At 34.1% G+C, this 23,165-nt stretch overlaps 1 protein-coding gene across 1 annotated transcript in view; it reads right to left on the bottom strand.

The window, feature by feature from the left end:
• The window catches only part of LOC129226427 (glutamate receptor ionotropic, NMDA 3A-like), a 33,310-nt gene extending 10,572 nt beyond the window's left edge, over positions 1-22,738 (bottom strand). The window contains 7 exon segments of the mRNA XM_054861030.1: positions 2,473-2,620; positions 5,807-5,940; positions 11,332-11,478; positions 15,262-15,445; positions 20,014-20,191; positions 21,256-21,466; positions 22,667-22,738. Of these exon segments, the coding sequence (XP_054717005.1) occupies positions 2,473-2,620; positions 5,807-5,940; positions 11,332-11,478; positions 15,262-15,445; positions 20,014-20,191; positions 21,256-21,466; positions 22,667-22,723 (1,059 nt within the window). The 5' untranslated portion in view covers positions 22,724-22,738.
• Positions 22,739-23,165: the final 427 nt, after the last annotated feature.

Raw genomic sequence — 23,165 nt, 5'->3', positions numbered from 1 at the left:
ATCACTTATTTTGTCTGATGTGATTTGATTTTTGGAGCAGAAATTAGTTGTTTGTGGCAGAAATGATTAAAACAAAGCCTTCTTCCGAACCATTTCTTTTGTAGTTGCTCGATGAAACTGCTTGTTTTGCCAATCTGGAAACTGATTTCTTTCAAAACAAAGAAAAAAAAAGGTATTAATATCATAATCATTTAAGATGCCTGGTAAGATTAAATTTTTTGAGTAGAATCTAGTTATTTAGAGTGGGAATGGTTAAAACAAAGTACTCTTTCGAACCATTTCGTTTGCAGTTGCTTGATGAAACCGTGATTGTGGTATCGAAGTATCAATGTGGAAATGGATTTCTTGTGAAACAAGGATTAGTGGAATTTATATTAATATCCTGATCATTTTAAGGTGTCGGAAATGATTAAATTCTCTAAGGAGTCATTAGCGGTACTCTAGAAAGGTCGAAAAACTATTTATGTTTTGGGAGAGCACGAGTCAATATAATATTTTCTTTCTTCAAAAATCATGAAAGCTGAAAGTATTTTTTTTTTAAATTAAAAATAGTTACTTCTTTTATATAAAAATAATCTATATGTAATTTTCCTATCTTCTCAGTTTCTTTTTTCGTTGAAATTCTATTGTGTTGAATTTCTTCCGCTCAGAAATACACAATTGTTACGTTTTAATTCATATTTTTCATGCAAATACATTACAAGCTTTTTTTCGCTTTAATGAAAATTATTTTTCCTGATAAGTGTCTAAAAATCTGCTTTTACAGGAAATAAAAATGCGCTTCACTTTAAATTTAGTCTGTAAGAATTTTTTAAGTAACAAATACGCCTCACTTAGCCGGATTCAGCATAAAAAAAGATAATTGGAAAAAATGGACGAAAAAAAGGCTCAATGTGTACAAAAAAAGTCAAAAGTTAAAGAAATAGTTGAATAAATATAAAAAATAAATAATTTAAAAGCAGGGCTATGACTTTTGGAATTGTGTATCTGTCTGTCTATCCATTTCTAATAACTTTTGAAAATATAGTGCAATTCAAGAAAATAAATAGATATAAATTACGATCTTGGTCAGAATTTCTCCATTCCCATTTTTCATTTTTCCACATCAATATTTTTTCGTTCAAGTTAAAATGGCACCCAAATCCTGCTTGATCTGACGGAGGGATTGCTTCAAACAGGCTTTATATTGGAAAAAGCTCTTCACACAAAACGTGTAAAAACTTTTTTTTTCTTTTGAATATTTTAAGGTTATTTTTTGAGCGTTCAAAAATTTTTAAGACGAGTTACTACGGAAAAATTCAAACTTTTTTTAAAACTACTAACACTACAAACATTTTTCATTCCCAAAAAACCCAGAAATATATAATATGAGTACATTTTAGTCTTTCTTTCAATTAATATTTAAAAAGTTAAGAGAAAATTGAAATAATTATTTTGGACAGCATCAACATGGTGATTGATTCAATGGTTCACAAATTTGAAGCGCTTGGTGGAGTTTACAGAGAAATAGTAGACACAATTCAAAGCGTGAATGAATATGCATAAGATAATAAATGTTATTTCGAATAATATAAAATCTTTTAAGCGTCAATTTACGAAAAATATTCTTTTGAAAATGAAATAAATTTTGATGAAGTTTTTTTTGACGGGCAGTGCAAGCTGTAATAGCTGTGCACTATCTACGAGATTAATCCCAAAAGTAAGATCTCTTTGTTTTAGAAATGAATAATGTTTAGTTTCCATAATGTTCAGACTAGTTCAAATCTTTCGGTTTTGTACATAATCACCATTTAAGGATCCATATTTATGGCTATCTTGTAGATTTGTGGCCATATGTCATATAAACCCCCCCCCCCCCGACATATCGAAACAGCTTTGAACTCTATATTTTACCCCGTCATCGTTTCTGAAGCGCAGTCCAATCAAATTTTCTTTCAGAAAAGGTGACAGTTTCTTCTAGCTTATGGCATTGGTGGTAAATGATTTACCCTTCAAACGATTGAAAGAAAGTCAAGGTTTGATGAGCGATTCCTTACAACCCTTGTGAAAATTTATGAGACCCATGCTCGATTGCCATACACATTTGTTATTTGGCATTTGATTTCAATTTGGTCTACCTTTTCCATACGGGATAAACTTAAAACTTCGGCACGGAATTCTCTGTAGAACGGGAAAAATCCCCAAATTGGTTTCCATCTCCTAACCGTTAGATGTATACTCTAGCTTAAACAAGAGAATTTGATTGTATTAACAATTGGGAATTCCACGTACAACTGTCTCGTCAAAATCAAGTGTCCGAGCAAAGGTAAATGCGAAGAGTCCCCCCCCCCCCCTGTTTTTGGAGAAGGGAAGGAATAAACAAAGCAATGTTGTCAACAACCGTTGGAACAAATTTCCTACCTTGTGAGATCTTCCTTTTGGGACCACCCAAGTATCTACTGCTATATGTTTGAGTACATGTAGAAGACTCACTTTGAGTCGAAAACCCTTCTGCATGCCTACCGCGTAAGCGTCGTCAAAAATAGATTGTCCAAGAAGATGAAGGCCGCAACCAGGATCATTTCCTCGAATGTAATCTAGCACCACAGTATCACCAATAAGCACATCCAGCTCCCCTTTCCTAGAGAAAAATACAATATTAAGGCAAAGAGAATTGAAGGAGCATAAGAATAGTGATATCTTTTAATAACGCAAAAGGAAAACCTATAAATTGCGATTAATCTTATCTAACAACGAGGAAAGCTTTTTCTAAAGAAAATATGCATACTGTTAGCGTTTGTGGAGAAATGTGAAAATAGTGTTAATATTGAGAGATATGAAATAATCTGCTTTCCATTTTAAGGAGTTATTGGAGAATGATTTCGTAGCATTCATTTATAATGAGTGAATAAAAAATAATACTTTTCACTCCAGGGTCACCCGTACCTACCACTATTTATGGTCTAACCAGTTGGATGGGACCTTGAAGACAGCTCTGATTTTTTTATCCAGACCAGAAATCGAGCAATCCCTGGTCCAGCACCCCCAATGATATCGTTTTACTAGGAGGACTTTGTGACTACGAGCATATTTAACGTCCCTCAGTCCCCATTAATGAAGACGGAGGACCTTCGGCTGGCCCGGAACCCTCCGGTCGCAAGTACGATGTCTTACCGATCAGGCCACTAGGGCCCCAATAATGAATAACAAAGGTCTCATACGTCAGACCAAACGAAAGTCAAATCTTTCTGGTACACTTAGTGGGTTACATTTTATTCATGCCACAGGAAAGCATGGATGCATGACGTAATTTGCTTTGTTTAAACCGGATTTCTTTTTTTTTTTAAAGTGCGTCTTTAAAAAAATTGACAAAATTACTGGTTGACACTCGGAGCAAAGATTTATTTTCCTAATTTTGTACACATTTCGTACCTTTCTTTCATCAGTCAACGAAAAGACAAATAAGTTGAAATTGCGAACAAGTTACATCAAAGCCACCCAAAATAAAATCGAACACTTTCGGACAGTTCTTTAAATGATTCTGATTCCAGTTGTATTTTTTTTTGTCAAAGATGGTCAATTACAGAACTTTTTTACTCTAATGTAGTTGAAATGCTTTTGTAAACAGTCATGGTCAGCTAATAGTGTGAGAGACTTTACTTCAACCCCTATGAAAGGATACCAGAGATATCAAATATATCACGATTCAACAAATTCCAGGATTTGGTTAAGAAGAATTTCTTGTTAATGTAATATCTATAAGTTTCTTCTGCAGAAGAGATTACTTGTGTAACATTAACTGCTTGATGGGATTAGGGTTTCTTTCAAACATTTTTGGTTTGTCTTAAAATAATGTCCGTTATACAGGTTGTTTCTGAATTCTTGGGCAATACTTTAAGAGGTGATAGTATATGTCTAGACAAACAATATAATGGCAAAAATAAGGGTCCCAAACGTTTTCCTAAGGCGATAGGCGCCATTAAAGTTTAGAGTCCAAATTTTTAAATGATCATAAAAAACGGAAAAATTGATCGATGGTCGATTCATTTACGCTGTTCGCTAAAATTATTAGTTTTATTAGTATTTTCTTGAAAATAATTGATTTGAAGATGTAGTTCAAAATATGCCAATAAAGGGCGCTTTAGACTTTGGAGTAACGAACAAGTATTTTTAACCGCTATTTTTGAAACTCATCAAATGTTTTCAAATGCTTGGACTCAATGTTAAATTTTGAGCTCAAAATCTGAATTGTTGGGAGTGATTAAGTAACGAAAACTGAACTGTCTTCAAAAGTTGAAATGCACTTTGTCACAAAAAAATGTATCAAGAATAAATTGAGTTGCAACCAATAAACTCGGCAGGAATGTAGTTTGGAAAGAGATGATTTAAAATTCGTCGCCAGTGACGAAAGGATAAGCGCACTATGTGCATGCAAGAGATACGCAGATAGGACGATTGAAAGTGTGAATGCCTGTGTCGAAAGGCACTTCGAACGAAACTGTCGAGTTGTAAGGACGCTATTGTGACCTTTTAGAGGTATACGAACAATTGTTGGACTTTTCAAAGGGACGTACAGTATGTCTCAGAGAAGCAGGTTGGTTGTACGCACCTATCGGCTGCCACCTCGGTCAGAGCGATATGGTAGTAACTTAGTGTAGGAAAAATAAATGAATCACTCCATTGCGGTCGGTTGAGGGACTCCAAATCGAAAATATTCTGCTTTCAATTCTTTTGTTTTTCGCGCAATTAATATTTGTTCTTCATCGGAACTTCTTAAAGTGGAACTTAATTATCTTAAAGCTGTGGCAATTGATAGAGACTATCCGCCAACTTTGGTTGATTAAATTTATAAAAAACTTTCAAATAAATCTCAAACTAATGTTCTCAACCGAACCTTCATCAAAAAGAATTTGGTTGTTTTGCCATTCTTTCCATCTGTAAGCTATCAGGTTGCTAAGATTCTAAAACGTTTCCAATCCAGGTGGTGTTCTCTCCTATTAATAAACTTTTATTCTCTTCTCTTAAAGATCCTATTCACCCTCTTAATTGTTGTGGAATTTATAGAATTAATTGTAGTTGTAAACTTGCCTATATTGGACAGACTCGGCGTGGTTTAAAAATTCGCTTGAAAGAGCATCAAAATTATGTGAAAAAACAACAATTAAATAAGTCTAGTATTGCTCAACATTGTTAGGATTCAAATCACTCTTTTGATTTTAACTCTTATCAGATTATCCAAAAATGCCCCAATTCATCAGATCTTGACTTTTGGGAATCTTTTCACATTTTGAGGAACAGTTGTCGGATGTCTTTTCATCCATAAGCTCATTACTTTTTGCATTGAAAAAGGCGTATCCTGTAACGCCGAAACACGTGTCTGCTGTAATTGGCAAATTTGTGCTTTTTTTTAACGTTGTTTTATTTTACTTTACTGTTCAGCACAAGGGTATTTATTTATCTTAACATTTTTAAAATTTTATTTTCAAGAAAACACCAATAAAAAGAATAATTTTAGCGAAAACCGCAAACGAATCGACCAATTTTTCCGTTTTTTATGATCATTCGAAATTTTAGATCCTAAACTTTAATGGCGCCTATCTCCTTCAAAAGACGTTTGGGGCCCTTATTTTTGCCATTATATTTTTTATCCGTACGTATACTATCACCCCTTAAAGATTTGCTCAAGAGTTCAGAAACACCCTGTATAATATTATTTCTTCGGTATTTATTTAACAGTTTAGTTAATTATTAATCTTCGTTAATACAAGAATTTTTCCCACACAATCAAGAACTTTCATTTTCAAGAAATCAGATGAATTTTCTTCACCTGAGTTTTTCCAATCCTTCTTCCAAATCTTCAAAGCCATATTTTTGAATATGCTGCCAAAGTTGAGGATTTTGAGCATGTATGTATGATTCCGCTGAACTTCCTTTCGTAGCCCCCGTTCTTTGATTTAAAAGCTGAAAATACAAATTTGAAACAATTTATGCATGGGCGAGTTTTAGAATATTGATAGTGGACATTAAATAATAATAATTGTTAAAAAAACAAGTAATGAAAACAATGTCTACAAGGCACAAATCTCATAAACAGCTACATAGAATCAGATTTCAAATGAGGGCAATACTAATTTATTAGATACCAAATGCAAGAAATATTCATGGACAGCATTAATACAGTTCAACGTGAGAAGCCAGAAAGGATAAAATGGAAATGATTTCAAAAGTGGCTCGAACTTGTAGCAGCAAACTTCATATTACACCTGAAAGCTGAATGTACCTGAAAATAATAGTACTGTGGAAGCACAAGCTAGTGCTAAAATAAGACCATATACATTGAAATACCTTCAAAGTTTTATCACCTGCTTAATACACGAGGAATGAGATAAATGGGGTTTTGTAGAAGCTTGTTCTTTTTTCCAACTGTTTGCGCTCGACATATTAGGCAACTACAAGTTTCTTCTAGCAACATTGAAAATTCCGAAAATATTTTTTTCCCATAATGTATAAGCATACTATTGAGTCCGCAACTGATAGATTAGAATGATGCTGTAGACAAGAGCAGTGAGTTCGGCATGCGAAACGATACGAGTTGGAACAGCTTGCAGCTTTTGGGGGTCGATGAACGGTAGAGAGCAGGGGGCAGTGGCCCTTAGGTTAGAATTAAAATTTATGTTTGTGCTTTTGTTCATCATTTGCATGTCTTTCATTCATGATAGTTTTTGCTGATTTTTGCATTCAAAACATCAGCTGACGAGTTATCAGCAGATGTTCTAACATTGAGATATTATGCGGTTCGATATAGACGGTTTTACCTTATGCTTTTCACGCTTTAGATGCTTGCTGAGTTTGTTTCCTAGCTAAGAATATTTGCAAAACAACTCATTAAGAGAAAAGAGAAATTGGAACAAATAGTTCTATCTCCTCCTTTTCACTCAGAAAACTAAACCAAAAAAGGAAAAGTTCTAAGTTCTTTTTTGGTGTTTTCTTTTAGTGTAAAAAATTAAAAATTAAAATCTGAAATCTGTATTAAAAAAACCATTATATATATATATATATATATATATATATATATATATATATATATATATATATATATATATATATATATATATATATATATATATATATATATATATATATATATATATATATATATATATATATGTGTGTATATATATATATATATATATATTAATTGAAAACTTACATGTGCGAAGTGATTGCGTTCTAATTATTTCTAAAATAAAAGTCAAAGCAGCTTTAACAATATCTAAAGCGAGGGCTGAATAAAAAATCACATAGGAAGAAACCGTATTCAAAGAAAAAATGCTGAGAGAAGAATAAAATGAACGTGATTCAGCTTTTAGTGCAAAAATTAGGCGAAAGTTTTTCACGTTAATTTGATGTGCCTCTTTTATCTTTTTCAGCTCATGTTTAGTGCTTGGCTTTGATTTTAGCTTCGTTATCTTGCTTCTTAAAACTTAATGATACAGGTGAACCTTGTTAATTTTAATCTTATTAGCGTATTTTCTGCGCAGTTGGTTATAAAGTATGCCACACGTCAAGCGAGTGAAACAAATATGCCTTTCACTGAACATGTATTGTCAGTGATATTTTTGTGCGTGCTTGTTTAAAAATAATGAATGAAATTTAAAATGTAGGGGTATGTGAGGAAAAGTGAAACGGCGGGGCAAAGTGAAATGGTAAAGTATTTTCAGTTTACAATGTCACCTATCTAGAAATATTTTGACTGGAATCCAAAGCATGCAGTGGATTTCAGGAAAAAAAAAAAAAAACTCTAAAGATAAAGGAAAATAAATAAGAAACATTCTATACACATACACATATTGCAACATTTTATTGTTTATCAAATGATTTTTCGTTATTATAGAATGAAAAGTTTGATTTACTTGAAGTTTGATTAAAGTTAGACATGTTTTGATTTTGAATGTTCAATGCGGTTTATCAAACACACGCAAGGCAAAGTGAATGGAATAAAGTGAAATACTTCATTTCGTTTACGTATTCATTGATTTATACAATGACTTACATATGGGTGATTCTGAAAAAACCAGACATTTTCCAATCACATTTAAAAAAAAATATAAAACTGCTGAAAAAAATCTGAAAAAAAAAAAAAAATCATACTTACGCTTTGCTAGGAACTTATACGAAGAAAAATAAAGGGTACTCACTTTAACCATGTTACACCCTCAAAAGAGGGGTCAAATTTTCATACAGCAAGAGACTGACAAGCAGCACCAGGAGAGTTACAAAATGAATTTCTTCATGAGTTATCTAAAATGTAACTATAGTAATAAAGAAATAACTGAAGCCCAAATCAAAAAGTATGGTTCTTAAATGACGAAACAAAATTTACTTAAAACCTCCCGTAACGGACACCCCCAAATTCTCCGAGTACAAGTCCCACATAGGTTTTTCCATATTATTCACTCTGAATAGCTTACATTTCGTATAACGGAAAAAAATCAATTGGTACAGTGAAACTTTAAGTTAGCCATACACAGTATGATAAAATTTACAAAAAGAAAAGTTAACTTCTCATTACCTGCGAATTGTTTTATGGTTAAAAGAAAAAGGGAATTAGCGATATTAATAACACATATTTTATTTTTAATTTATAAGCTACTAAAAAATTTATAGCAACTTCACTAACCTATTCGAGCAACATTTAGATAAACAAATGTCTAACTAATAAATCTCTTTTGGAACGATTCGTCTGAGCAACAACAAAAAAGTATTAAATAAATAGAATTATTCCACTGATACATTTTTTATTTATCGTTTGCCGAATTTAACTTTCTTTTTTTAAATCAATCTTATTTTCCTACTAATGTAATGGAAAAAAAATCCTTCTATTCTACGAGATGCATTACCAGTGCTTGAGAAATAATGCTAGGAGAGTAATTTTTTTTAGGACAGGAGTATGACATTTTCAGGGGTCGAAGTAGTCCTATATATCCTATATTTCCTATATTTTCAAGAAAAGCATAAAAATCGTCCTGTATTTCCTATATTTTTGAAAAATGTCGTATATTTCCTATATTCCCGTTTTTTGTTGTTGTTGTTGAACTAAGAGGACATTAATTTTACAAATTTTGGTGCTTTTTGCACTAAAGGAAAAGATGATTTTACCGCTTTTTTGCCATTTTTGCAACTGTTCAGTGCCTATAAGCAATAGTGGATTTTCGCAATTGAGGCAGCATGCTAAAACATTCAAGCATAAAGAAGACTCTGATAAACGTCAAGAGGATCCTTCTCAAGCTCTGTTTGTTCTTAATACAAGTGTTAAAGGGTTCAGTTTAGACATAAAATCAAAGAACAGTGGAATTAGTACTTGGGTCATGAGTGAGGAAAAAAATATTAAAATTTTCTTTGTTCAAATTCTGTTTAATTTTTTCGTCTATAAAGTACACTGTTTTTTTTTTTTTTTTTTCAAAACTTATTCTTTCAACTTCATCAAAGTCATTTCAGGTGTAAAGAATAATTTTATTTGAGGTTTTTTTTAAAAACAAAATCATTGATAAGAATAAATAAATAATATATGATACGTATTATTTCTTTTTTCATAGCAAAATTATTCATATAATTGTCCTATATTTGTCCTATATTTTTTGCGGAAAATGTCCTATGTGTGACAAGTCGGTCACTTCTACCCCTGCATTTTACATACATCTTGCCTGTTGCGTAAGCACAGGATTATAATTAAGGTAACTAATCTCAGTTTTTGATTCTAACCTCTTAATTCAACTACACACTGTATGAGTACGTAGAATTATTATTTTTCTTTTATTTAACACAGAAATTTTGTCCAGGAGAATGACAACGAAAATGTTTCATACCCATTTTTGAGTTTAATTAAGAACAGCAGGCAAATCATATGAACTTAATACTCAAGGAATCTAACAAAATGGTGATAATAAACAGTGTTGTAGCACAGCAAATAAAAAATTCTCTTTTTTAATCTACAATAATTGAACTCATTCCTAAAACAGGAGAATGACATAAAACCTGGGGACAAAGTTTAAAACGATGTACGTTGATGGTTTAAAAAAATTAATTTATTTAAAGAATGTTACTTTACACCTTTAAGTATGCTTAATTTTGTACTACATATTGAATTTGTGGAAAGTTTTGATGTAAATTTTTTAAAATAATTTAATTCCATTTGAAAAACGGCTGAGGACACGCCAAAAGTGTGACTTTCTGGTAATTTAAATTTTTTTTGTAGAAAAATCTAAATGAGTTATTATTTTAATAAGGGTAGAATGACATCAGATAAATTATTCCTAACTATTAAAAAAATGAAAACACTTTCTGAGTTCAACAATTTTTGTGTTAGGCTACTGGGACATACTACTGTTAGAATTTTAGAGAATCACCCAGTAGCGTAACTAGGGGTTGGCAGGAGTGACTCTCACCAGGGGCGCAGCAGCCAAGGGGGTGGCATTTCGACTGATAAAAAAAACAAATTTAGTTAAACAGTTTTTTTTCTTTCTTTTATCATAGAATTTGAAATATTCTTTAAAAAAATTGGAAAAAAAAAAACTCGCAAGAAAAAAGAGCTAGAGGTGGCGTATATATGTACACACAAACATAACATCTACCGAGAAGGAACATTGGGCATCATTGAAAACAATTCTAAAAAAGAAAATAATAAAAAAATTACATTGCTGCCTCCTATTTGTCGAACTTTAATCAATCAAAATGTTCTGAAAAAAAAAAAAAATGGAGGTCACAATGACCTCCGATGACTTCCCATGTGGGCGGCCCTGAGGGGGGGGGGCGCAATTTCTTTAGTTCGCCAGGGGTGCTGGACCCCATAGTTACGCCACTGGAATCACCCATATGTATATTCATTTATTAATTCATTTAATAAATGAATATGCATATGTAAGTCATTGTATAAATGAATATGCATGTGTAAGTAATATAAAAATAATTTCGGTAGTAAAACGAAGGAAATGCCTGTCATCCTTCACATGACACTCAATTGTGCCGCGTGTGCCCGGCACAGCAGACACATGTGCCAATATACCATTCTCATCCTTTCGAGTTGAATCAACTTTTTAGTTGATTCAATTCATCGCGACATTGCCAAACATTCGCTCCGTAATTTCCAGCTAAGTGTGAGAAACTATAGGAAAAATCACGCAATTAAAAAACTTAAGGAAGATCCATAAATCGCATTTGGAACTTTTCCGTTATAAGTGTATAAATTGGCTTTTTTTTTTTTTTTTTTGGAGAGTTGTTTTCTTTTACCTATGCAATATATATAACTACTAAAAGACCACGTGAATGGTTCAGAAGAGAAATTTAAATACTTACGCTTGCATCGTGAAAGTCATCAACCCTGAGATGAAAAAACAGTCCGGCAAAATGAGCTGCAATGTTTGCTGTGTACGACGAAACGAAAATAACGCTGAAGCATCCCCATAAGTTTATCAATACCTTATTAGGCCATGACTTCGGTGCCTAGAAGAAATAATGCATATTAATATTTGTGAATATAAATCTGTGATTATGTAGAAAAAGATGAAATATAAATTAACTAAAAAAACGGGTAGAAATAAGATGAGAGTTACCGCCCTTTAGGCGGAGCTAGGCAGAATTACAAGCTTTTACTCTACAGTTCCAGAGTTCCTGACTCTACTACCACGCCAGTGGCGGGTACAAGGGGAGGGTCATGAAGGCTAATGACCCCCCCCCCCTTCCTGAACCGTCGACCACAGTATCCGTCCACATTGAGTTCAAACATTTTATGCATTAAGTGTAACCGATTGCAGTATCTTTTATATTCATAAACTATTTTTGAAAGTAAATATTTGAACAACTACTTCGTTTCCCAGCTTATGAAATTAATTTGAAACATTTATCCCTAATTAGGCGCCCTATTCCTGGCCTACTTGGAGATTTTTATTGATCCCCAAACAGTTGTAGAAATTTTTCGGACCCAAAACCGTATGTTCGTTTTTTTTGGAGGGGGGGGGGGGATCTTCTTCAGCATGACCTCTCAAAAATGGTTTTCTATATCCGCCTCTGCGTAACGGATGCTTTAAACGGGTTGGATGAGGTCCTGACAACAGTTCTGCATATTCATCTAGACCAGGAGCCGAGAAACTCCTGATCCAGTACCCTCTGAAATATTGATTTGAAATGCGAATTTGGTGGATTTTGTTACCTTGAGAGATTCAACTTCCAGCAGTCACCATTAGCATACATGATTACATAAGAACTGTTTAGTTTCTGCTAAAAAAGAGTAGGAACTTGAAAATGACAACTTGAAATTCGTGACAAAAAATTGAAAAAGCTAACGAATTTCGTAACAAAAAATTTAAAAAGCTATCGAAATTCCCTGAAGTATGAACAAGCTTGTAGCTTTGATGAAAAACTTGTAGTTATTTTTCGAAGCCTTCTGATGAGAAGAAAAAAATGAGTCGCAAGATAATGTGTTACAATAAATGTTAACTTTCAAAAACCTTAAAAACGAAAAAAAAAAAAGGAAACATAAATGAAAATGTAAGTAAAATAAATTAATAAATGCAAATGGAATTGGCTGATAAAAGCAATTGGGGAAAAATAAGAGACAAACTATTATTTGCTTAACTGACTGTAAACTTCCCTCAAATATAAAAAATAAATTATTTCTGTGAGATACAAAATAATTTTGAAGCTCTGACGTCATTAAGGATGAGTTTAAGTGGAAATATGAATGATGAGTTTTCACATGCAAGTAAATTGACTGTTCGGCGTTTCTTGAGTACCATTACTTGAAAATCGAAAGTTAGGAAATAGTTGTCTTACGTCTACTGCGGAGAGAAAGCTTAATTAAAAAAAAAAAAAAAATATCTGACGAGCAAAGATGTAGGTGACAGAGTTTTATTTAAAAAAATATGAGCAATTAATACGTACGAGTTTAATTTCAGAAATTAAAATTTTTAAGAAAACAATATTTACAGAATTCTGTCTGTATTATTTGACAGCTCAAACAAAATTTATTAATTCATTTTAAAAGATAGTTTTAATCTTTTATGTAAAGTATCATGTATTAAATATAATTATAATATAAATTGCAGCGTCTTCAGTCTACGTGGATACTACATTTATAACATATCGCACCTCTACAACAAAAGTAGCATATACATATAAGGAAAAAAACAGCTTTAGGAGAGGGGGCAAGGTTTTACTAATTTCTTCTAAAATGCTGCAAGTGCTTGAAAAACATTCTCGATGTTATATATTTACTGTTTTTGTAATCTAAATGAGCAGTGTATAGTGTAGTTAAAGTTTGAAACAAATGTTCTAAATTATGAAATTTGTTTGTTGATTATAACGTCTATGCGGCACTACAAACCGGCTATGTAAAGTAACTTCGTGCAAGTTTTGTGGCTGGAAACCGCTTTAAATTTAGATAAATCTAAAATTTTTGTGGTGTGAAAAATATTTAAGTTTAATGAATTGCAATGTGATGTAAAATTGGTTTTCGAGCAGAACAATTACGAAAATGAAAGCCTGTAAATGTTTCTTTTTGACAAGTAAACAATCATGTTGAGAAAGAAAACATTACACATTGTGATGTGAAACCCCGGTAACAATTCCGTATGGTCTATCGCTTCAATAATACCAATGTGTTGGTATTATTGAAGCTTTTTTAAAGCTTTTGTTTTCTTTTTAATATTCGGAAAAAAAAAACGATAATACATACATACATCATATAAACACATTTTTAAAATTATTTATTTTTCAGTGTTCTATTACAGAAAAATTCTGTCCTCTGTTATTGGGTATTTTCAGGTATCTCATAACAATTTCTTTTACTTTGAAACAACCACGTTTAATAAAGTCAAACGAATATCACTATTGTAATATACTATCTCAAAAACCATGTAAACTGCTTCACGTTCTCCCGCATGATCCTAGTAAACAGTACTATAAAATATGCTCTCAAATCAACTAAAAACCTACCTTTTTGAGGCAAATTTTCAACATTTTCTGAAGTAGGCACACTGGATCTCCTGTTTGTTCTGGGGAATGCTTCCGGAACTCTCACTATTGTTTCTCTCCCCCCCACCCCCACCTCGGAATTCACAGCCTATGACAGATTATTTTTAAAACGAGCTGATGTGTGCCTCACATCATTTCCTTTTACTCCAATTTAATGTCATTTTCCCATTATTGGTAATTTTAATGTGATTCAATAGTTTACTCTCTAACTATCACCAACAGTGGCCAAACTGAAACCAGATTAAAAAAAAAAAAATCCCCAAATTTGTCGCCAAGTTGGCGACAAAACTTCGGGACCAAAAGACTGGCGATATATCGCGAAGTGTCCGCCAAATTGTTACACCACTTGAGTTTACATCGAAATTAGCAATGATTCCCTCCCTCCAAAGAAAGGGGCAAAAGAACCCCTAAAAAACATCCGAATGCAACCAAAAGGGGAGGTGCACAACTAGACCCCACTAGGAGTCTACGTACCGAATTTCAACTTTCTACGACATCCCGTTTTTGAGTTATACGACATACATACGCACATACGCATATACATACATACATACGTACATACAGACGTCACGAGAAATATCGTTGTAACTAACTCGGGAATCGTCAAAATGGATATTTCGCGTGTCTATACGTTCTTAAGCACTTATCCACGTGTGGTCGAGTCGGAAAAAAAACTCAACATTCATTCGGGGGTGAACAAAATGGAAATTAAGGTCGATTTTTGAGTGAAATTTTTTTCGCGAATACAATAATTCCTTTTTTGTAAAAGGAAGTAAAAAAGGGTATCTCCAAGGACATCTCTTAGCTATTTAAAGTATTTCATTCACAAGTTCATACATTAATTGATATTCTAAATTTATGGAGGTTATAAGGATAAAAAGAAAAACGCCGATAAAGAGGGTTTAAAAGAAGAATGACTGAAATCTGTGTTGCGTAACCATGTTTTAGTAAAACATATTATATTTTTCTTTGTAAAATTTAGATTTAACCAAAATACTTTCCCGTAATGAGGTAATGAGAGAATTTTTTAGTTCATATTAGAAGGTGAGGACACAATTCAGAAAATATTTTCATTTCATACTTTTTATGTTGTGTTAACGCTTTGATTTACGGTGACATCCGTAAGTTACGGTGACGTCCGTAAGTTACGGTCTGTTTAAACACAATATTTAAAAAATTAAAAAAAAAAAAAAAACAGCCGAATTTTGAAATTATTGTGTCAGTAAACTGAAAAAAATGCTGGCGAACACTTACCTTGAAGGCAACCAGATGAGAAAAAAGAAGCGACCACATAACCCACAAAGCAGAAGCCAACGAAAAATTTTTGCTGCGCATGCGCCCCCACGGATTAAGCCCAAATGGTGACAACCACTCGTATATGGCAGCAAATATGGCTGTCAGATTCAAGGCAGTGAAAATGGCGATCCACAACTGGGCGCTGCAAATATAAATACAACTTAAAAACTAAAACAATAGAAATAAATTAGCCCAGAACTTAAAGAAAAACATGAAATGACTGGAGGTAAAACCACCAGTAGATGACATCCTCACAATTTGTTGACACTGCACCACTAGTTATCACTAACGAATAAAGAATAAATTAATAAGAAAAAATCAGGTTCCAGAAGAGCAGCTAAGAATAAGCTGAAAGTTAAGCATTGCAAATTTAAACACCTTTGCAAATTAAATTATATAACTTTATACGTTTTGTGCAATTTTATTTCACTTGCTAATTGATTTTTTTTCACTGTACACCCTTGTGCGAATTAATGGAATCAAGTAGGGAATTTTTAATTTTCGAATTTGTTAGGCTGTTCAATCTTTGTTTATAACAGCAATTTAGCCTACCAGTTGATTAGGCGCTATAACCTCAAGTTTTTTTGTCATAAATATTGTGCTTTGTTTAAGTATATTATAAATTTCTACATATATTTGCTGTTTTTTCTCTATTCGGTCACATTTTATCTTTTTGTTAGCCCTGGATGTTTCTCCAAGGGAGAAGCAGGCCATTGTGACATTGAGTGAAAATCTGATTGTACAACAAAAGAAAAAATAATTTGTGCTATGCTAAATACATGGTTTAGAGATCAAAAATTCAAAGAATAGTGCAAAACTCTAGTTGACTTTATGCCCAGTAGAGTGGAAATGGTGTTGGACAAAAAAAAAGGGGGGGGGGGGGGGGAGAGACATACTAAGTAATGATTTTGCTTTTATAATTAAATGATGTAAATAAAAGTGATTTTGTAAAAAAAAAATTGGCTTGATTCCATTAATTCGCACAAATGTGTAAGTGTAACTTCTTGTGCAGTGTCAGCTATTATTGCGAAAGTTTAAATACCGGTGGTTTTATCTTAAAATGGTGTCATATTTTCGTACGAAATATATTTTCTGCAGATGAGCAATAGTTATCTCTTTTAAGCATAACTAATAGTAACAATGCTGCTCAATGGAACAAATGCAATGCGTTATTTTACAATGAAAATGTCGATGCATTTGTTCCGTGAATACAGGATAATTGCATAGACATTTTCATCTGATAAAAATGTTCAACAATCTACCAAAAAAAAAAAAAAAAAAAAAGCAACGAACAGTAAAATTAGTATATCTTGAGGAAGAGAAAGGTTAGAGCAATTAAATTGACACATGTACCTCACAGTTAATGGAAAACAGCTCCGCAGCAAAAAAAACTGCATAACTGCATTTGGTTACGAAACGCGATTGGTACAAAAACACAGAGCCGCAAAGGGAAAATGACCAACTCTCCGAATCCGGGAATTTTAGAGCTTTCGTCTCCAACTTCTTTCACTCACACACACACACACACACAAAATTAGACCGACTCCGACTCTGCAAGCACTGACAGAGTTGCGGACTTAATACTTAAGTCCGCAGGGCTTACTAAGTCCGGAGTTCGTTATTTCCCCTCGAAATAACGGACCGGAGTCCGTTATTTCGAGGGAAAATAACGGACTCCGACTCCGATTCTTGAAATTTTAAACTTTTGACTCTCGACTCCAACTAAGACTCTTTTACCCCGAAATCAAACTGACTCTGACTCCGTAGCCCTGCAAAAACGAGCTCATTTCTTCAGTTCCTATTCCTCTCGTCTATTCGTTGTATGTTGTGGTTGTTTGGTGCTACTTTCTAAACTGTTTTTGTTCCAAAATACTTCCCTGTTCCAATCCCACTCTTCTTAGTACTAGGAAGAATCATGTTGTTGATTATTTTTTCGCTATAGACAGGGCTTTTAAAGAACCTTTACCCAAACGGGAGAACCTTCCGTCTCAAAATTTGAGACATTGAAGTGTAACATTTAATTTTACACTTGGACAGGGACTAATTGGATACAAAAGCTGAGGTCCGTACCCCGTATCCGTATTCGCGGATCTAGACATTAATATACGGATGAATTAGCAACGATTTGGTCCATTACTATTTAGAACGTTGTTTCTCTTGCATCCAAACGTAATATAGCTTTTGAACTTGAAGCGAGAATTTCCTGACGAACTTTAATCAAAACGCGCCCTGCATAATTAACATCAGACCAATCAAATGAGAACTCAGAATAAGAAAGTTTCAGGGGCATTAATACTATTTGATGTGATACTAATTAACTGAATATGAAACTAATATTCAACAGATTTCTCTAAATAATAACTTGGATTTAACTAATGCAGAGTTCAACTGCTGCTCCTTCATATTTATTAAATCAATACCATGTCTTCATGCTGAGTTAAGTGATGTATTGAAGGTATTATTTAGTGAGCCTGGTTCGATGTTCGTAATCACGATGACAAATTATAGTTATTTCAAGAGTGCTTTTGGTAATGCATCATTCACATGGTCCCGAAAATTTAATGTGAAATCAAATTTTACGAATTAATTTTGTTAATTATATCGCACTCCGGCTAAGAAAATGACACAACTCAAAAAAAAAAAAAAAAAGTTTGCGTTCTCTAGATTAATCATTTATACTTAATGCTCAAAAGTTTGCTTATAAATTGTGAAATTTTAATGATGTGTCACTATTGATGCTATCGTTTTTACGCCACCACTCACCAGTTGCGTAAGCTAAATTTGTGCGATTTTTGTGGAAAAAGCATTCCATTTAGATTTTAAATCAATAGCTAGTAGGGTTTTTTTCCTAAATTTTGAGTCCAATCAATTTCCTTGCCGATGTGCGATATTATGTTTGAAATAAATTTAAAACCTGAACATAAAATGAAAAAGGAGAAATTATAAGAATATGTTAACTTGCCCCGATAAAAAAAAAAAAAAAAAAAAAAAAAAAAATCATTTGAACTTTAACATCTTGAATTCAAATTATGTTTTTTCGCAATCACGAGTGTGTGTGCATGTAGGCGTGTATGTTTGTGTGTGTGTGGGGGGGGGGTATGTAGGTATGTGTGTTGTGTGTGTGGGTAGTTGTGTGTTTTTATGGGGGGTATGTTTATATGTGGGTAGTTGTGTGTATGTGTAGGTGTCTGTATGTATGCGTGTGTGTATGTGTTTGTGTGTGCAGGTGTATGTGTGTGTGTGTGTGTTGGTGTATGTGTGTGTTGGTGTATGTGTGTGTAGGTGTATGTATAAGTGTAGGCAAGTAAATGACGCAACCTGGAGACGGTTTTCGCTAGAGGAGCAGCATCGTGAGGCGGCCGGCCGACAGTAGTGCTGCAGAGGGAGGCGGGGGGAAAATAAAATTATAGGAATTCAAAACTGTCAAGTGAGAACAATAAGCAATCGTGATTGCTCAAAAAAAAAAAAAAAAAATTCTTTAAGCAGTTAAAAATAAAAAGGTAATTTTTCTTCCGTAGCATATAGCTCCAAATTTTTCGATAATAAAATAGTGGTATCCGTAACTCCATTTAAGATACTGGAGGAGTACAAGGGAAAGCAACGGTGTTGGCGCTTGCTCTAACCGTTATTAGAAAATTTGATAATTTTAGTGTTTAAACCTTGGTGTAGAAAATTATGTAATTATACATGTCGATGTGTTGTAAATACAAATATGTAGAGTAACCTAGAGAATGTGAATAAACAAATAATCATAATGTTAGTTGAGTTACATTTAGTTGATATTAATGAAACTCGACATACTGAACCACTTTGGATAACGGGCGAAGAAAATCATGATCCGCTAACACAGGTATGGTGATGAAAGTGATGATCAGGTGGAGAATGATACTAAAGTTTTTAGTCACCCTTTATTATTTAGTCCCCACGCGACGAGTGGAGACCGATAATCTTGATCCTTAATCCTAAGTGAACGAAAAGATATCCTCATAAATGAAAGTAGCACTCGACACTATTCATTTTTCGATTTGTCTTCTGATATGCATTATACTAACCACATAACTAAAACCCTAGATGGTAGTTTAAGTAGCGACATGTCCGCCATCTTGGGGGATAAATGCCACTTTTTTCCTATGTCTGCTGTAATGAAGTAGTGTGTTTTGTTTCTTGATTGTGGTGCTTCTCCATTGCGGATTAAAATAAAGTTAAAACCACAATCTAGAAGCAAAACACGCTACTTCACCATAGCAGACATAGGAAGAAAGCACCGTTTAGCCCCAAGATGGCTGACGTGTCGCTACTTATTGTGAACAAATCCTTCATCTAGGGGGTTAAATTCTGCTTTCTTCTCATGTCTTCTATAATGGGGTATTGCATTTGCTTTTTGATTATGGTGCTTCTTCATTGTGGATTTACATAGAGTTAATAAGAAATCACAATCTAGAAGCAATACACGCTATTTCATCATAGCAGACATAAGAAGAAAGCATCTTTTAGCCCCAAGATGGCGGAAAAGTCGCTACTTAGTCCACGATTCAGGGCTTTACGCACAACAAATGCCTGCACATTTATTGACAAATTCTTTTGCGATCCTACCCGCTGATTTGTTAGCAGCTTCATCGCCATTTATTCCAGCGACGCGTGCTGCATTTTTCGACGCTATAAATCTGCGTTAGCTGAGACTCCGTCGTGATCTCGGAAATTATAAATTACCTGAAGGGTACGAGGAAGGCAGACAGTGGTACATCTCTCTCCTGGTGGAAAGTAAGACAAGACACCCCCGAATGATAGAAGGGGACGGAATAATCGATGACTTGTGAACGCTCGCTTGTCAGGCTGAAAGCCGAGAAAGCCATGTGGGCTGCTCCGGTTTGGACGTCATACGTCATGCCTGCGAGGTAAAGAATCACCTGGTGATATATTCAAACATAAAGAGATTGCAAGTAAAATATGAAAGATGTGTTTGTTTTTGAAGATTAATTGCGATTTATTTTTGTCGCGGACTTTTGCTGCCAAGAAGTTTCGTGTATGACATCGATAACCACAAGCCATTAAGTGATTTTTTTTTAAAGTTATGTCTTTAGTTTGTGAGTTACGAGTAATCTACGCATTTCTGTTTCAATGTAGAATGCACTTGAATACACTACACAGTACTTTGGACAAATTGCAACGAAATGAAGCATGTGACAATTTGATGACGTAATTAAGAAATATTTAAAAGTATGAAAAAAAAATCTTCGCGTCAAGATTAGTAGCAAAAACAGATAAAACAAAAAAGAAAAAAAAATGATTATCTTAAAAACTATTTTTTGATCAATTAATTTTTGATTCACCCTCATTAAATTATATCATTGCTCAATTAAAGGTGAACTATTTTCAGTCAAGAGAAAAATTGGCTGATTCTGATTAAACACATAAACATCCACGCTGTTGCTCAAACTGATGAATTACACCTTGTTGGTATTGATCCATTGATAGAACCTTTTTTTTTTTTTTTTTCAGGATTCTGTTAGGTTTACACCTAGCAAAAACATAAGTTCAACTATAATAAAATCTTATAGTAATTTGTGGCATTTAGGATCCTTTTTCGAGTCTGTTTTGGTTAAAACTAAGGAGAAAACTGATTTTCTACAAATAAAATGCATTAAATTAACACTTTTTCAAAAATATTAGCCTTTAAAAAATATTTACGTTAGGAAAAACTATTTCTCAAGAGAAAACAGTAGAAAAAAAAAACTTGTGCAGGAAATACAACTCCCTAAGCACCATGGCTGCTCTTAGCCGTGTGCTGGTTTCTCTATCAGCAGACAAGTCAATGAGCAATCCTCCCTTTTTGTAGCTTGTTCAGAAAAATCAATGAGCATTTGGTAAAAAAGGATTGCGCATTGATTTTTCTACTGATCGCGATGTCACCACGCGGCCAATGATTAAGAACTTAAATTACAAGTTACTTACCGTTGAAACGTTTTCCTCTTCTGGTGCCAAAGAAACCATCAGCCACGAGGTAGAGATCAAAGGCAAAACAGAGATCTTTGGCAAGGACTTTCAGCAAGTCGATTGCCATCCCTGCACAGCAGCTAATGTTGTACTCCACTCCCTCCAACTCACGCACACTGTAGAAGTCAGCGAAAAGCCGTGAGAGTTCGGCCTTGAAACTAGTGTGCACCTTCATGGAAAAAATGATTTTTAAACAAATACTACACAATGAATGGAAATTTGATTGCACATGTGATATATGACAGAAATACTGACGTGGTAAAAACATTAACGAAAAGTATTTACACTAAAACTAATTATTGTTTCGAGATTCTGGAAACTGATTTCTAGATATGGCTACCATTGTGAATGTAAAACAGTAATTAGCGACAAACGAACTCAAATTATTAAAACGCTACGTGGGTGCTCAACTTTTCAATCTGATGTGAAGGAAAAATGGCAAGAACGATTGGGAGGCTTGTTCCGGCACAGGCATGGCATCATTTCACTTCAGATTGACGTCATGAACCTTCCCCTCAAACCAATATGCATAGAAATTTCACAGAGATGGTTTGAGGCAAGAGTTATGATGCTAATCCGAAAGGAACTGAAAGGAACTGCTATCGATTTTTTCTGGAAAAAATCCTTGAGTCAAGCTTTAAAAGTTCGACTGAGACAAAAGTTCTTAATTATGTCGAAAGTTAAAATTCATAAGGTGAAAAGTGTGTCATACTTTTCTGAAAAACTTCCAACAAGCTTCAGTTAGTCAAATTTAAAACTCATTGAGGTTGTGGCCTTGTTTATGAGTAAGTAAAAGGAGAAAAGAAGGAGCGTGCTTAAAAAAAGGGAAGATTGTGGCTTTGTCTTCAGATTATTTCAAGAGACACGTGCTTGGCATCACACAAGTTGGGTGCACAGTGGAGAGTTGGAACATTAGTTTTCCTTTTCATATTCTATTACTTCATGGAATAAGCTTGAAGTCATTAAGTATGTTTGATGGGGGACGGATTATCGTAATTGCTTGGAATATAGAAGTTTCAGATTAACAATGTATCATTTTATGATTTATGGACGATCTTACACGTTTTGCAGATGGACGTCATGACATATGCCGACGACAAAATCGTCGGCTAGAATTTGGTACTCTCAACTTCTCGCCAATTCTTTGAATTTGCCACTTTTCTTCAAATTTCGACAGACTTCATGACCTTATAGCTCGACAACGGGGGCAAAAGAGAAAATATTTTTTTTTGTCAATGCTCTTTCGCTTGTTACTTATTTAATTTTTTTCCCATTATTACACTATTTGTGTGGTTCCCTGATAAGAAAGATTCCTTTTAAGCACTTTTATTATACTTGTTTATCATGACATGACAACATTTCCTCTCACCTGCAAACAAGGCAATCCCATCAGGCAGGAACCGTTTTCTACGCGGGTGGCAGGCATCACAAAGGGTGGAGCAAACGCTGTCACGACTCGGTACCTCTGACGTCCCTTCTCTGGTGGACCGACACTGCTCCCGCCCAACCAAAGAACAGCATTCAGCGACACTCGGCCCGCTGTCACATTGCCGATGCGTTTCCATCGCCTGGGCAGCAGATCGTCCTCTTCCTCGGTCACGTGATGGGGATGCTGTCCGGATGCGGGTAGCAGGTTGTAGATATCGAAGACAGGGGAGAAACGGAGCGAAGAGTTGGAATGCCGGTAGTCCAGCGCCGACCTGGAAGAAAACGTGATTAATCACTTCAACGAAATACCAGATTAGTTCGTTATGTCATTCAGAGACTGCAGTTCCCTTGCATTTTGAATCATTAGCCTGGCACGTTCATAGTGCTGAGGTAGTACATCTCTCATTAAAGTTGAAGTTACTTTCACACTGGAAGCTAAA

Source organism: Uloborus diversus, chromosome 7, assembly GCF_026930045.1.
Source record: "Uloborus diversus isolate 005 chromosome 7, Udiv.v.3.1, whole genome shotgun sequence".
Classification (NCBI taxonomy): domain Eukaryota; kingdom Metazoa; phylum Arthropoda; class Arachnida; order Araneae; family Uloboridae; genus Uloborus; species Uloborus diversus.
The sequence above is the reverse complement of the archived record's forward strand: the minus strand, read 5'-3'. Positions and strand labels throughout refer to the sequence as shown.